General features: G+C 58.3%; 1 protein-coding gene across 1 annotated transcript; it reads left to right on the top strand.

Moving 5' to 3' along the window:
* Positions 1-5,437: 5,437 nt before the first annotated feature.
* Positions 5,438-13,558, top strand: SERPINA3 (serpin family A member 3). The gene is made up of 5 exons (XM_042940699.1): positions 5,438-5,621; positions 6,732-7,385; positions 9,281-9,554; positions 10,909-11,059; positions 12,381-13,558. The coding sequence occupies exons 1-5, from the start codon at positions 5,453-5,455 to the stop codon at positions 12,582-12,584; spliced, it is 1,452 nt and encodes a 483-aa protein (XP_042796633.1). The 5' UTR covers positions 5,438-5,452; the 3' UTR covers positions 12,585-13,558.
* The last annotated feature ends 744 nt before the right edge of the window (positions 13,559-14,302 follow it).

Consider the following 14,302-nt stretch of genomic DNA (forward strand, 5'->3'; position numbering starts at 1 on the left):
CTCTATCTGTAGGGAGCCAGCAGCAAGTGCGTCCCCGCTGGCCAGAAGCCAACGGTCTCACGGCAGAGATGGGAGAAGTGACAGTTGCAGGGATAGCAGGGGAAGAGGCGCGGGGACACATCTGGGCGAGTCAGAGGAGGGTCTGTCCCACCAGGAAGGACCAGGGGAGGCCTCCTGCCACACGACGTGCGGGCAGAAGTGTAACAAAGGTGCAGACTCACCCATGATTGCATCAGACTGAAGCCCGAGACAGAACGTTCTGGGAGGTTCCCTTGTTTGTAAAGGAAGCCGAAACCCTCCCTTCTCCTGGTACAAGCTGGGGGCTGTGGGTTCTGCAGGGCCAGCTGTGTTCCAGGAGTGAGCTTCGGGCCCCCCGCTGTCTGCTGTCCCAGCCGCGAGGTGGGCAGGGCCAGACCACGTGGGGGCTTCTGCACCAGGGAGGCCACAAGGAGGCCAGCAGGGCTCCAAGCAGGAGAGTGCCCTGAATGACTCATATTCTTTTTTTTAATGTTTATTTATTTATTTATTTATTTGAGAGAGAGAGAGAGAGCAGGGGAGGGGACTGAAAGAGGGGACGGGGATGGCCCCAGGTCCTGGCTGAGCTGGGGAGCTAAAGGCCCCTTGTACTGGGACGTGGGAAGACTGTGGGGAAGCGGGGACGGGGGGTCTATTTAGGGTGAGATGTCACTAAGGAGAGACGCCAAGCAGGCACTGGTGTCCTCATTCTGCTCACTGGAAATCTCTGGAAACTTGGAACGAGCCACGGCACCCCAGGTGAGAGGGGCGAGGTGACGGACGCGACTGAAACAGGCCGGCGGACAACCCCCTGCCAGGGGAATGGAAAGTCCCTGTGGCCCGGGAGAGGGTCTGAGGCCAGACAAGGCCGCCCGAGGGGGGCATGGGAGCAAGCGGGGGGCGCGCGAGGGCCTCCCCTCAGCCACAGAGCTCTGCAGCCTGCGGCCACCTTCACAGCCCTTGACGCTGAAATCAGAAACCTATCACCGCCGGGCCGCCAGCCGTGTCTTCCAGACCGAATGCCGGGACCTGTCCACGGGCTGGCACAGAGCCCGGCCAAAGTCTGGAGGCTGGGGTCGGTGTACCACCAGGGCCAGCCAGGACGGGCGCTCGGTGTCTCGGAGAGGGCAGGAGTGTGGGCTCCCTGCGACCTGGAACCTACTCCATCGCTCTGTGCCTCAGTCTCCTCAGATGGAAAATAGAGTACTCCAACCTTCCCAGGAGGCGTGTGTGGGCGCCTGGGCCTCTGTGGGCCAAGGAGGAATGGGTACATTTACCTGAAAACAGGGAGCGAGAAGGAACTCCGGCTAACTGGGGCACCAGCCCTGTGCCACAGGTTGGAGTATGAAGCTGAAACTGCTCCCTTATATAATATTCGGATTTCCCTGTTTGCTCTCTTCCCTGGATCCTAAGAGCTCAGTGGGTCGAGGATGTGGACTGGGGTTCATCTTGGCTGCATAGCAAATCACCCTAAAAGTTCACGGCTGGGAACAACCGTGTACCACCTCCCAGTTTCTAAGGGTCAGAAATCTGAGAGAGGCCGAGCTGGAAGGTTCCGGCTCACGGTCCCTCCTGAGCTCGTAGTCCGGCCCCGGGCCAGGGGCTGCCGTTCCTGAAGGCCAGACAGGGGCTGGAGCTGGACGTCCAGATTCATTCTCTGCTCTTGGGAGTGGATCTGTTTGCAGGGCTGCATAGACACGGCTTCCCATGGTGCCGGGGGGGTGGGGGATGTGACAGACACAGACAGACTGACAGAGCATGCAAGACAGAAGCCGCTGTCTTTTTATGACCCATTCTCAGAAACGACACCCTCCCCCCTCTGCCACATTCTCCGTGTTACAAATAAGTAAGTCACTCCCCCAGTCCGACACAAGGGCCGGGTAATTAAACTCTGGCTCTTGAAGGGAGCGTTATCAGAGGATTTGAGGACACATCTTTAGGGTGACCAGAGTACTGTGACCCCAGAATCGGGCAGAGTAACTGCCCTCATGGAGGCATCTTAATAAAAAGCGGCAGGGGGCGCCTGGGTGGCTCGGTCGGTTAAGCGTCCGACTTCGGCTCAGGTCACCATCTCACGGTCTGTGGGTTCGAGCCCCGCGTCGGGCTCTGTGCTGACAGCTCAGAGCCTGGAGCCTGTTTCAGATTCTGTGTCTCCCTCTGTGACCCTCCCCCATTCATGCTCTGTCTCTCTCTGTCTCAAAAATAAATAAACGTTAAAAAAAATTAAAAAAATAAGTAAATAAAAAGCGGCAGGACTGACCGACAGGAAACAGTGAACAGGTGCGTGAGAAGGGCCTTCCTGCCCCACTCTCCACGGAGGGGGTGGGGGGGGAGGGAGAGTGTGCGGCTCGGAAAGGTTGGTGTGCATCACGGGTGTGGGTGGTAAGTCGGGGCCCGGGCTGCTCTGACCTCAGAGTCCTTGTTCACCAGGAATTCTCAGCTGCCACCCGTCACGGGGAGGGCCTGGCCGGAATGCGAGCCGATGATGGCAAGCGGCTCCCTCGTCAAAGGGACAGGAGGAGCATTAGATGACCAAGCAGCTTGCAGAGCAGAGGCGGGCATTCTCCCTACTCTGCCAAATACCCCCGCGGGCGCCTGGGGACTCGCGGGGGCACAGCCAGGGCGGTGGTGCCGAAGGGACTTTGCAAAGGGGCCTGAGATCTGCAGCCAGCATCTCCCCGGCCGCACAGAACCGGGTCAGCGCCAACGCAGACAGCGAGCGGCAGCGGGACATCCGTGTGCACTTTGCCAGCCGAGAGCAGGGGCCCCTCCGCCTGGAAGGGAGAAGGCAGGACCCGCTCTGCGGCTTGGACCCGAGCCAGTGTTCCATTTCTTCCTCCTGCGAATTCTTTCCGGAGCTGCGATCGACTAAGGAGGTTCAGAGAGGTGAAGTAACTAGCCCAGAGTCACCCAGCCAGTACGTGGCGACAGAGCCGTGACGCCAGAGGGGCCTGGCCGAGCGGGGACCTTCCCGGGAGCGCCGCCTCTCCGGCCTCCAGGAAGAAACTCTCTGCTGGAAGGAACTGGCATCGGCCCCTCCCTGCTCTGCGGAGGTGGGACACCCTCGGATTCCCGCCATCCGCCCTGGCGCCCGTCGAGCCCCAGAAGTATACTCTTTTCCCCCTGCCATCCCGGCCCAAGTGGGGACACAACTCTTTTTCCTACGGTTTTCTTTAACCGCCTGCACCAAGGCAGGAGTCAGAAGCCACGCTGAGAAGGCTGTAACTATAGAAGGCAGTAAACAGCATCAGAATGGCCGAGCCTGCAAGACCCAAGTCAATCCCATCCCGACGGCTCGTGGCGGGGACGGGAAGGGTGACTGTCCCACAGAGGGAGCACCCGCCAGCCCCAGCGTTGGGGCTGAGCACTCGACATACAACTTCCACGTCTTCCCCTTGGAGGCAGGTGCCACAGGCACAGCCGTGCAGGCCCCAAAGCCTAGCACCACTTCCGGCCTCTGCCTGTCTCTGCTCTGCACCGGCAGGTTTCCTGAGCCTGGGAAGTAGGCTCCTGGAGACCTTGGCCCTGACCCCCTAGGGTCAGCTCCCCTAGGGCTGCTCACCTGGGTCCATCTCAAGTCCGAAAAACATGCCCATCCGCGGCCACAGGTGGGAGGTGGTGACAGACAGGGACAGAGCTCCCATCCAGCTGGGACCCCGTCCCACGTAAAGGAGGCTGCCTTCCCGACACGGATCCAGAGACAGGCGATGCCTTCTAAAAATAGTGGCCCCAGCACCCGTGTGAGAATTATTCTCCCGTGATCGGCATCTTCCCTCCTATGTTCAAGGATGGAAATGCTCCCCTTTTCTCTCTCTCTCTCTCTTTTTTGGAGCATGGGAAGGCAGAGAGGGGCTGGATCTGGCATTGGGGTGGTTTTGCCCAACCTCTGCTTAGCTGCACCACTTAACAGCTAGGGGTCCTTGGGCAAGTCACAAGATTAGATGCTAGAATTTTTCCCCTCCCCCAAATCCGCCTCTCTGGACCAGGGTTTAGTGACAACACTCAACATGATAAAGGGACAGGGGCGCCTGGGTGGTTTGGTCAGTCAGGCATCTGACTTCGGCTCAGGTCGTGATCTCGCGGTTCGTGAGTTTGAGCCCCGCGTCGGGCTCTGGGCTGACGGCTCGGAGCCCGGAGCCGGCTTCGGATTCTGCGTCTCCCTCTCTCGATCTGCCCCTCCCCTGCTCGTGCTCTGTCTCCCTCTGTCTCAAAAATAAATAAACCTCAAAAAAATTAAAAAATAAAATAAAATATGTATTCAGTTCTGCAAATGTTTGGAACCAAAAAGGGCACTAGGTCACCATCTCAGGGACGATGGGGCCGGAACTCTTAGCGACCTCAGTGCTTCACGGCCAGCAGGACACAGCATGGTACAAACAATCTGGTCCTAAAGGAGCTGACACTCAGTGTCATGACACTTACCCTTGGTGTCACCCTGTCAGGTAGATGCTGCTCTCAGCGTTTTAGAGACACGGAGGTTAAGCCTGAGGGATTCCCACTTGCTTGAGGCCACGTAGCTGGCGAGGTTACATTCAGGACTCGGGTTCACGGCTCACCAAAGCCGCATCCTTACCGGTAAGCCACTGGTTTCCCAACCGTGCTCCGTGGAACCCTATAGTCTGTCACAGGTTGTCATGGAGGGAGGGTTGGGACCATGAGGGATCAAGGGGAAGGTTTTCTCATGAGCCCAAGAAAGGCCTGGGGTTCGAGAGAGATCCAAGGAGACCACGAGGTGACAACAGCTCTCAGTGGCAGAACCCCAGGACGAAGAAGAGCTTGCCAAAGATGGACGTGCTCCCCCGCACTCGGGGTCCTCAGACCAACACCCCCGATCTGCGAGTGGGGGAGGGGTGCCTCAAAACGCAAATCAATCTACTGGCAAGAAAAGAGTGTTGCATTTCTGTAAGTTTATTTATTTATTTTGAGAGAGAGAGAGCACAAACAGGGGAGGGACAGAGAGAGAGGATCCCAAGTAGGCTCCGTGCTGTCGGTGCAGAGCCCGATGCGGGGCTTGAACCCCCGAACCATGACATCGTGACCTGAGCCGAAATCAAGAGCCGGGTGCTTAACCGACTGAGCCACCCAGGCGCCCGGGGTGTTGCATTTAAAAGTATACATCTGAGTTTGCGTAGGAAGATTCACATCACATGCCTACACCTATCCAAGAAAAGTGACCTTATAAAAGAAATACAGCACAGTGTTAGCGGGGCGATGAAAACTGGGGGGGAGTATTTTCCCATGCCCTTCTGTATATTTTCTGGGTTTTCACACGTTCCTCAATGAATATTTTGTAAAAGATAACAGTGGAAAAGGAAAGTTGTTTTTTGTGGTGTGTGTGTGGGTGGGTGTTATTATTATTTTTTTTAAAGGAACAAGTTAGGAACCATTCCCGTAACTGGATTATTCCAGTAGGCCTAATAAACCCAGGTTACCAGAAATGATTCTTTGGCCATCCCACTCCAAAACGGAACAGTTGGGTGTCCCTGCCAACATTTCCCAAGAGAGGGGAGGAGTTCTTTGCAGGGATAAATGTCAGCACCCACGAAAACCCAGCACTCCGGGCGGGCGGCTTTGGGATCGGCTGACTACATCCAGCTCAGAGGCAGGTAATTCGTGACACTGTGCGTGCCGGGAGCAAAGGAACCCACTTTTCTAGGGTGGTTCTAGGCATTGGCCTGGAGCCTGGGAGGCAGGAGGGAGCCAGGAGGGAGCCAGGGACGGCTCTGGCGCTGGCCCCGAATGCCACGCCCTCTGAGGACAAGTCCTCTCTCTGGGTCTGGGTCTTCACCCCTGCAAAGCGTACCACGAGAGCTTCTGTGGCCCTTTCTGCCTCCAATACGCTTGGATTCTGACTCTAGCCAGCTGGGTACCCCCATACTCGGGACCGACAGGGCCCCAACTCCGCCGAGGGGCCCGAGGGGCCTCCCCTTGTCTGGCACAGGGCACTGCCCTCACCGCGTGGCACAGACAGAACTGTTGTACGGGGTCCCTCCGGGCAGAGGCCACGCGGTCTCGGTGGGGGCTGCTTCGTGGCTCCTCTCCCCTCCAGAGTCCCCGGCCAAACAGACAGGCAGGCTGTGTCTGTGCAGCAACCGAGAGGACGGGCTGCTCAGAAACAGAGCCAGCCTGCTAACTTGCCCAAACAAAGTTCTTTTTCTCCAGAAATAATTTGGGAAGGGGGGGGGGGGTAGGGGTTGGGCTGTTTAACGCTTCCAAAGAAACGGTTGCAGCAGCCGAAGGGTAAACAAAGTGTTAGGCGATTCAACTGCCACGGCCCCTGGTGCTTGTCTGAAGGTGTTTCCGGGCCTCTCGATGGAAAGGGGTTCGACCCCCTCCTCGGCCGCCCCTCCCTCTCCTCCCCTCCCCAGCCCCCTCCCCATCTCAGAAGCTGCCCTTTTCTCCTCTGGACTCTGGGACTGAGTGGGCAGAGCCCGAAGGTACATAATCCTGTTTGCTGTGGTCACCGGCTTTGAACCCCTCCCCCCCGATCTTTCCTCCATTCCTTCTCTCGGTGGAATCGTTGCTCTGGCTTAGCTGGTAGTTTCAGAGTTGGGGGTGGCGTGTGGGGGGAGGCGCACCTGCTATGAGCCGGGCCCCTCCATCGCTTCACAAAGCTAACAGAGGCAGAGACTAGAACACAGGCCACACGGGGGGCAGGGGGAGGCGGTCGGGACACCGTCGGGCCCTCCAAGACTTAAAAGAGCTTTGTTTTCCAGAGTTGAGGGCAGTTGGAATGTCACCCCTCTTGGCTTTGGGGCTCCTGGTGGCTGGGCTCTGCCCCGCTGTCCGCTGCCTCCTGGGGGGCAGGCTTGGCCCCGAGATAGCCACCCAGGAGGTCCAGCACACGGGGCCGCCCTTGGACAGCCTCCGATTGGCCTCCAGCAACACGGCCTTCACCTTCAGCCTCTACAAGCGGTTGGCTTCAAAGACCCCCAATAAGAACGTCATCTTCTCCCCGCTGAGCATCTCCACCGCCTTGGCTTTCCTATCCCTGGGGGCCCGCGGCACCACCCTCACGGAGATCCTCGAAGGCCTCAAGTTCAACCTCACGGAGACCCCCGACACGGAAATCCACCGGGGCTTCCGGCACCTTCTGCAGAGCCTCAGCCGGCCCAGCGACGAGCTACAGCTGAGCGTGGGCAACGCCATATTTGTCAGCGAGGGGCTGAAGCTGCTGGAGAAGTTCAGGGAAGATGCCAGGGCGCTCTACGCCTCCGAGGCCTTCTCCACCAACTTCCAGGACTCGGCTGCCGCCGAGAAGCTTATCAACGACTTCGTGAAGAATAGGACCCAGGGGAAAATTGCGGACTTGGTCAAGGACCTTGACCTGCACACAGCAATGGTCCTGGTGAACTACATCTTCCTTAAAGGTGAGTGCCCGGCTTGGGGTTTGGAAGGAAACGGATCAGATCTGATCTCTTAGTTCTGCTCCCGCGGGGCCGTCTCTGGCCTGGTGTAGCAAACCGTGTTATTAGGGAAACCCTCACACAGCAGGTGCCCTTGGTCCGGGGTGGGCGGAGGGGAGGAGGCGCGGCACCAAGGTCCCTCCCTGCCTGTAAGCATGGGTTTTCCAAATGATGCTGGGACGGGCCCAGTAACCCTTGGACTGAGTCAGAGTCAAACTTGCCTGCTCACCAGAAGGCAGGTGCTGCCCTTTCAAGTCGCTCTTGGGTGGGTGGGCACTTCAGCTTCTTCCTTGAAAAGATGCCTTTGGACATGCTCTAGAAGCCCTCTGCCAGTGCCACACCAGTGGGACCATTCTGACCTGGACTGGGTCCTGCCCAGGGACTCAGCCTCTGGGAGTCCCACCCCGTCGGGGGGCCATGAACACAGGAAGACAGTGCGTAAGGAGCCTGGCCAACCCAGGGTTCTGTAATAACAGGGGAGCTTATGCTCCCCTATAAGCTTTTCTTTTAAGTTTATGTATTATTTTGGGAGACAGAGAGAGACAGAGCAGGGGAGGGGCAGAGAGAGGGAGAGAGAGAATCCCAAGCAGATTCTGCACTGTCAGTGTGGAGCCCGACGCGGGGCTTGACCTCACGAACCGTGAGATCATGACCGGAGCTGAAAATGAGAGCCGGCCGCTTAACCGACTGAGCCACCCAGGCACCCCCAATCCTCTATGATCTTGAGGGTGGTACCAGCAGGGTCACCATTCTGGGGAAGCGCCTTGGGGGAGGGCAATATCCCAGCCAGGACCCCTTCCCAGATTCTGGTTGGTCCAGTGCCCCATCCCATGGGTAGAAACCCAGCAAACACAGACCTCAGCCCATAGATTCGGGAGAGACAGAGTGCAAACAGAGTCAGCCTTGGGGAGCAGCAGTCCCAATGGGGACGAAACACAGACGAGACCCAAAGCCTGATCATGGAGTCAGGGAACCATCAGGTGTCTGAGAGACAAGAGCTGAGGGGAGACACAGCAAGTCTGCAGGAGGGGCTCTGGCTGGGTCCCCGGCCCCGGCAGGTGAAGGCCTGGAACCAGATTTCTCTATAAAACGAATGTGGGCCAGATGCGCCCTGTCTGTTCTTTGTGTCTCCTGTGTTTTCCCCTCCTACCACCCTGCTCGGTCCAAGGATTTTCTCTTCCAAATTCTCCTCCCCAGGGACACGCCAGCTGGTGGGCTTCCCTGCCCCCCACCCCCCACTCTGGTGCCTCTATCAATGAAGCACAGGCCCGGGGGTGGGGGAGGGGTGGGGGTGGCTCGCTTTCCCAGCAAAGGAGCTCCCACCCACCCCGCTGAGTGCTCCAGTCCTCCTGGGGACAGAGACCTGTGCCCTCTCCTCGGCTGACCTCCGCCCTGCCCTCACGTCCCCACTTGGCCCCTCGTTTCAGCCCGTTTGACGAGGCTGTGCGCGTGTGCGGACCTCCGGGCAAGGCCGAAGACCGGGTGGCCAACTGGCGGTTGCGAGCGTTGTCCCTTTCAGGGGGTCAGGGGTTTCCCATTCCTCCCCCGGCGGCAGCGCTCCGGGGCCCCTCCCCCCTCTCTCCCTGACCCCTCCCCGTCTCTCTTGCACCTGCTCGTCCCGGCTTCCGGCAGGTGTCTCGCTCACCACAATGAACCGGATCTTCGTTCCACGGCCCCTTCCCCGTCCCGACCTGTGGGGCTCACCCCTGTCTCCGGCGGCCCGCCCGCTTGGCCGCCCCAGGCAGGGCCGCCCCTAAGAGGCCAGTGTGGGGTGCCTGGCGGTGCGCCCCCGGGGAACCCGGGCAGAGAAGGGGTAGAGGCCCGGCAGCCCCGTGTTCACGGAGCCCTCTGACCTTCAGCCAAATGGAAGACGCCCTTCGACCCCCACAATACGTTCGAGGCGAAGTTCCACGTGAGCAAGAGGAGGAGGGTGACGGTGCCCATGATGGACCTCGAGGACGTGGCGGTGCCTTACTTCCGGGACGAGCGGCTGGCCTGCACCGTCGTGGAGCTCCAGTACGCCAGCAACGACAGCGCGCTCTTCGTTCTCCCCGACGAGGGCAGGATGGAGGCCGTGGAGGCCGCGCTGCAGCCAGAGACGCTGAGGGGGTGGAGACACTCACTGCGGCTGAGGTGACTGCCCCTCCCTCCTCCTCCGTCGCTCTCCCCCACTCCCCGTGTCCCCAGCATGCGGGGCCCCCTTGATGTCCCCGGCGGGGGCTGCAGTGCTGGGAGGACCGGTCCCAGCACACGTGGGGCTTGGGGTTACCTTGCCCTTGGCCCATTTACTCCAACATCGCATAGGTTAATTGAGCAGCTACGATGGGCCAGGCACTAATTTTAAATAGGTAAATTGTTCAGTATGTTGGACCTGAAGAAATGAAGGTGTGGGGGTGAAGAATAGAGCAGGGTAAAATGATTAGGAACACTGAACCCACCAGGAGGTGGTTAGTGATTTGAAATAGGATCGCCAGCAGGTGATATCTGAGCATCGGCATGACCAGGCGTGAGGGACCGAGCCCTGTGGGTATGTTAGGGAAAAGCATTCCTGGCAGAGGGAACGGCCAGTGCGGAGCCTCCGTGCAAAGCCTGGTCTGCCTGACGATTGGTGAGGCGAGACAGGCTGGAGCAGAGGGAGAGTTAGGAGAAGTCAGGGCCCCCACGGGATGGCTCTGGTCAAGCAGGGCCATGCAGACGCCGGGGAAACCGCAACTCTCCCTCCTCTGAGTGCGATGCGGAGTCATGGCAAGATCTGCGCCAAAGAGGGAGTGACCTGAGCACTGTTTTAAAAAGACCACCCAGGAAGCTGAGTGGAGAACTGACCGTCGAGGACAAGCATGGAGGCGGGAGGACCTGTTAGGAGCCCAGTGCCGCAATAAGCTTGAGAAGTGGTCAGGGGCCGGGTCAACCTGAGGGTCGAGACGGGCTGGGACACGGAATGCGGAAGACCAAAGTCAAGGGGACAAGCAAGGCAAGGAGCGTCCTGGGCCCGGTCCCCGCGGTGGGGACACGGGGCGGCAGTCGCGGGTCAGATCCCTGGAAGCCCCACGACACAGGGACCCCGCTCTCTCACCCATGTTGCAGGTTGCAACGCTTCCTTCCTCCAACAGCAAATAGCCGCTGCATGGCAGGGGCTAGATGATCGGGTGTCGACGGGTAGGATATTCATCACACGCCTTTAATTTACAAAGCGCTGAGGAAATATACGCCTCTGCCCTGACAGTGCGGAGCCTGCTTGGGATTCTCTCTCTCTCTCTCTCTCTCTCTCTGTGTGTGTGCCCCTTCCCTACTCAGGTTCTCTCTCTCTCTCTCTCCCCTCCCCCTCAAAATACATAAATAAACTTAAAAAAAGAAGAAGAAACTGAGGAAATGAGTACTTACTTCCAACAAGGTGGCTGGAAAGGAAACCAGGGAAGACCACGCTGGGAGGCGGGAGAAGGTGAGCATTGGGTCAGGCAGGTTCACCTTAAACTTTCTCTTTTCCCAGGTGGATAGACAACCTGTACCTGCCCAAGTTTTCCATCTCCAGCAGCTATAATCTGGAAACCATACTCCCCCAGCTGGGCGTGACGAAAGTCTTTACCAACCAGGCCGACCTGTCGGGAATCACGGGGGAGAGGAACCTGGCAGTTTCCCAGGTGAGTCTTTAAACTGTACTTGACTCCTCCTCCATATCTGAGCTCGAATGGTAAAGGCCGGGCGGACGTTTGGGTCCTCTTGAATTTGCATAAATAAGTCACTGGATTTCTCATTATCCGGCTCCCCTCCCCGGGACTTGCGCAAGCCCGGGAGAGCTGGGCTGCAACCGTGTTGAAAGCCGGTCCCCACCTCCCCTTGCCATACAATGTGACACGGAAGCCACGCGTCGGGGAGCGCTGGGATGGAATGAGAGGTGGACCCCATCCCGTGCTCCACCTTTTTAAAAAAAATGGTTTTTTGATGTTTATATTATTTTTGAGACAGAGAGAGACAGAGTGCAAGCGGGGGAGGGGCAGAGAGAGAGAGGGAGGCACAGCATCCGAAGCAGGCTCCGGGCTCCGAGCCGTCAGCACAGAGCCCGAGGCGGGGCTCGAACTCACGGACCGTGAGATCGTGACCTGAGCCGAAGTCGGATGCTCAACCGACTGAGCCACCCAGGCGCCCCCCGTGCCCCACATTTTACTGCCAACAGTGGCAAATAATTACAGTGCTGGAGCCCTCAATTTTTCATCTGTAAACGGGGGTGATGGTTCTTGGCCAGTGTGCAGTGCCCGGCAGAGGAGGGGAGAGGCACTAGATAATCACAGCCACGGGGCAATGGTGATGGAAATGCCCCAAGGGTGTGAAAGGAGAATACAGGGACCCTTGCGCTACGCTTCTGGAAACACGGTCCCCAGATGAAGCGGGGCGTCTGAGCCTTCCGCTCTCCTCCGCGCCCCACTTTCCAAAGGGTGCGGTGATGGAGAGATGTGTGCAGAGGGGCCCGTGTGGTCCAGGGATGTGAAGCCCCATGACACCCAAAGTCGCCAAGGGGCCCGAGGGCATTTCAGAGGGAGCAGGAGAGGTGCTAAAACCAGTGGGGCCCTTCCTGTCTGCAGGGATGTCTGCAGCGGCTGCTTCAAGGCCGAGAAGCTGCCGGAAAGTTGCTCGCGAGAAAAATGCCTCGTATGACCCTTGACCCTCCCTCTACATTATATGGAGTGGCTTTGGGGGGCAGCACAGTCCCTGGACTCAGACAGAGAGGCACTCAGATCAGGGTGCCCTTCCTCTGTGTCTCCATGACCCTGAGCCTCAGTTTGTGCATCTGTGCGTTGGGTCTGTGCCAGACCGCTGACAGGGTCGTTGGGAGGAACAAACAAACAGATCTGGCTGAGCAGCACAGTGACAGGCCAGGGTAGATGCCCCCTCGGGACTCTCGAGCAGGCTGTTCACCTCTTGCCCACCCCATCTGCGGTGGCTGACGGTCTCGCGTTCCCGCAGGTGGTCCACAAGACCGTGCTCGACGTGACCGAGGTGGGCACGGAAGCAGCGGCGGCCACGGGAAGCAAAATTATGTTGATGTCTGGAAAAATTGGCCCACTGACCACTGTGAGCTTCAACAGACCGTTTCTGCTGTCCGTACTCAGCAGAGACACCCAGGACATCCTCTTTTGGGGCAAAGTCGCCAACCCCAATCAAGCCTAGGGCCCCCCCTCTGAGGTGCCGGGAGCCCCGGGTCTCCAGACGCAGCCTGGCCTCTGTGCACCAAGGAGCCACATGCCAGGCCCTGCCTGGCTCATCCTTTAGACGGTGACAGTGACTCTGCCTGGTGGCTTCCACCTGCACAGGGAGCCTGTGGACTTTTTGATCGGAGGCTCTGAGACCTCCAGACAGCAATAAGCCACCTTTCTCGGACTGGACGCTCTCCTTGTGCCTTTCTACCCTGATCTGCCTGACTCCACGGCCCTGCAGCTGCCTGTGCCCAGGGGCCAAGCCCCAGAACCTTCCACCGGGCTCAGTCTCACCCAGGCTCTGGGCCCCTCTGCTTGCGGCACTCGTGGCCAAGCCCACCTGGACCTCAGGCCCGGGAGGGGAGGAGAGCCTGCGGCCTGGTTCTCTTCTGTGGGCTCCCCTGTCCCGGGTTCCAGTCTCGCTTTTTTTCCCTCCCCTGGGCCCAGATGTGTCTACGCATGGACCCCCACCCCCAACCCTGACCACATCTGGCATAGCCCCTGGACCTCTGGCTCCCGGGCCTTCTCTCCTCCAGGATGCCTCCTTTTACCGCGCCCCCCCAGCATGCCCAATCCAGGGAGAATAGTTGGTTTGTAGGTTCCCGGCCGGAGTTCCTCGCCTGCCTCACCAGTCCTGAGTCCTCTCCAACAGATGAAACCCTCAGCAAGCAAGTGAGCCATAAAAGGACAACTGCAGTTAAAACCTATAGGTGATTCTGAGCCCCATTTTATACATGAGGAAACTGAGGAACAGAGAGGCTCAGTAATTTCCCCCAAGCCCACACAGCTAGGAATTATTGCCAGCGGGGTATTATCCCAACCTACTAGATGTCAAGAGGACCGCTCCGAGCCACAAAGAGATTCTGCCCTTGAAGATTCTCGCGGTGATGGGGGGCCTGGGTGGCTCAGTTAAGCGTCCGACTCTTGGTTTCAGCTTGGGTCGCGATCTCACGGTTTGGTGAGTTTAAGCCCCGTGTCAGGCTCTGTGCTGGCAGCGTGGAGCCGGCTTGGGATTCTCTCTCTCTCTCTCTCTCTCTCTCTCTCTGCCCCTCCCCCGGTCATGCGTTCTCTGTCTCTCTCAAAATAAATAAATAAACTTAAAAAAATAAAAATTAAAAAAAAACATTCTCTCTCTCTCTCCCTCTGCCCCTCCCCATCTCATGGTCTCTCCCTCCCTCTCTCTTTCAATCTAAAATAAAAAATAAATAAAATAAACAAAGAAGAAAAGATTCTCACAGTGATGACCCTCACAGACTTGGAATCTGCTGGGCAAGACTGATGGTGAAGCAAGGCTCTGGAAGCTAAGAGCAAAGCACCGAACTCAGGGAAGTCAGAGAAGACTTCCTGGAGGAGGTGACCCCTGTGCTGTAATCGGAAGAAGAGTAGAAGGCGGTTGAGCGAACAGAGAGGAGGGTGTTCTGGGCAGGGGAAGGTGATGGAGGCACTTTCAGGAAACCAGAGGCTGTGGGACAGCTTGGACCAGCGAGCAGAGGGGCTTCTAAGGGGAGAGGGCTGTGGCAGGACTGCTGAGGGCCTGGCGGCTCAGCGAGGGTTCTGGAATGGTTTCTGAGAGCCACCGGCAGCTTTAAAGGAGTTGAAACAGGGAGCTGATGGGAGCAGGTTTGCACACTAGAACGCAGACACTGGTTGCTGTGCAGAGAAGTGATTAGCGGCCTGGGACAGGGGTGTGGG

Source organism: Panthera leo, chromosome B3 (assembly GCF_018350215.1).
Source record: "Panthera leo isolate Ple1 chromosome B3, P.leo_Ple1_pat1.1, whole genome shotgun sequence".
NCBI lineage: Eukaryota > Metazoa > Chordata > Mammalia > Carnivora > Felidae > Panthera > Panthera leo.

Coding starts and splice junctions, on each gene's coding strand:
- SERPINA3 (XM_042940699.1), top strand. CDS start 5,453: ATGATTCTTTGGCCATCCCACTCCAAAACGGAACAGTTGGGTGTCCCT. Junction 7,386..9,280: donor GAACTACATCTTCCTTAAAG/GTGAGTGCCCGG, acceptor TCTGACCTTCAG/CCAAATGGAAGACGCCCTTC. Junction 11,060..12,380: donor GGAACCTGGCAGTTTCCCAG/GTGAGTCTTTAA, acceptor GCGTTCCCGCAG/GTGGTCCACAAGACCGTGCT.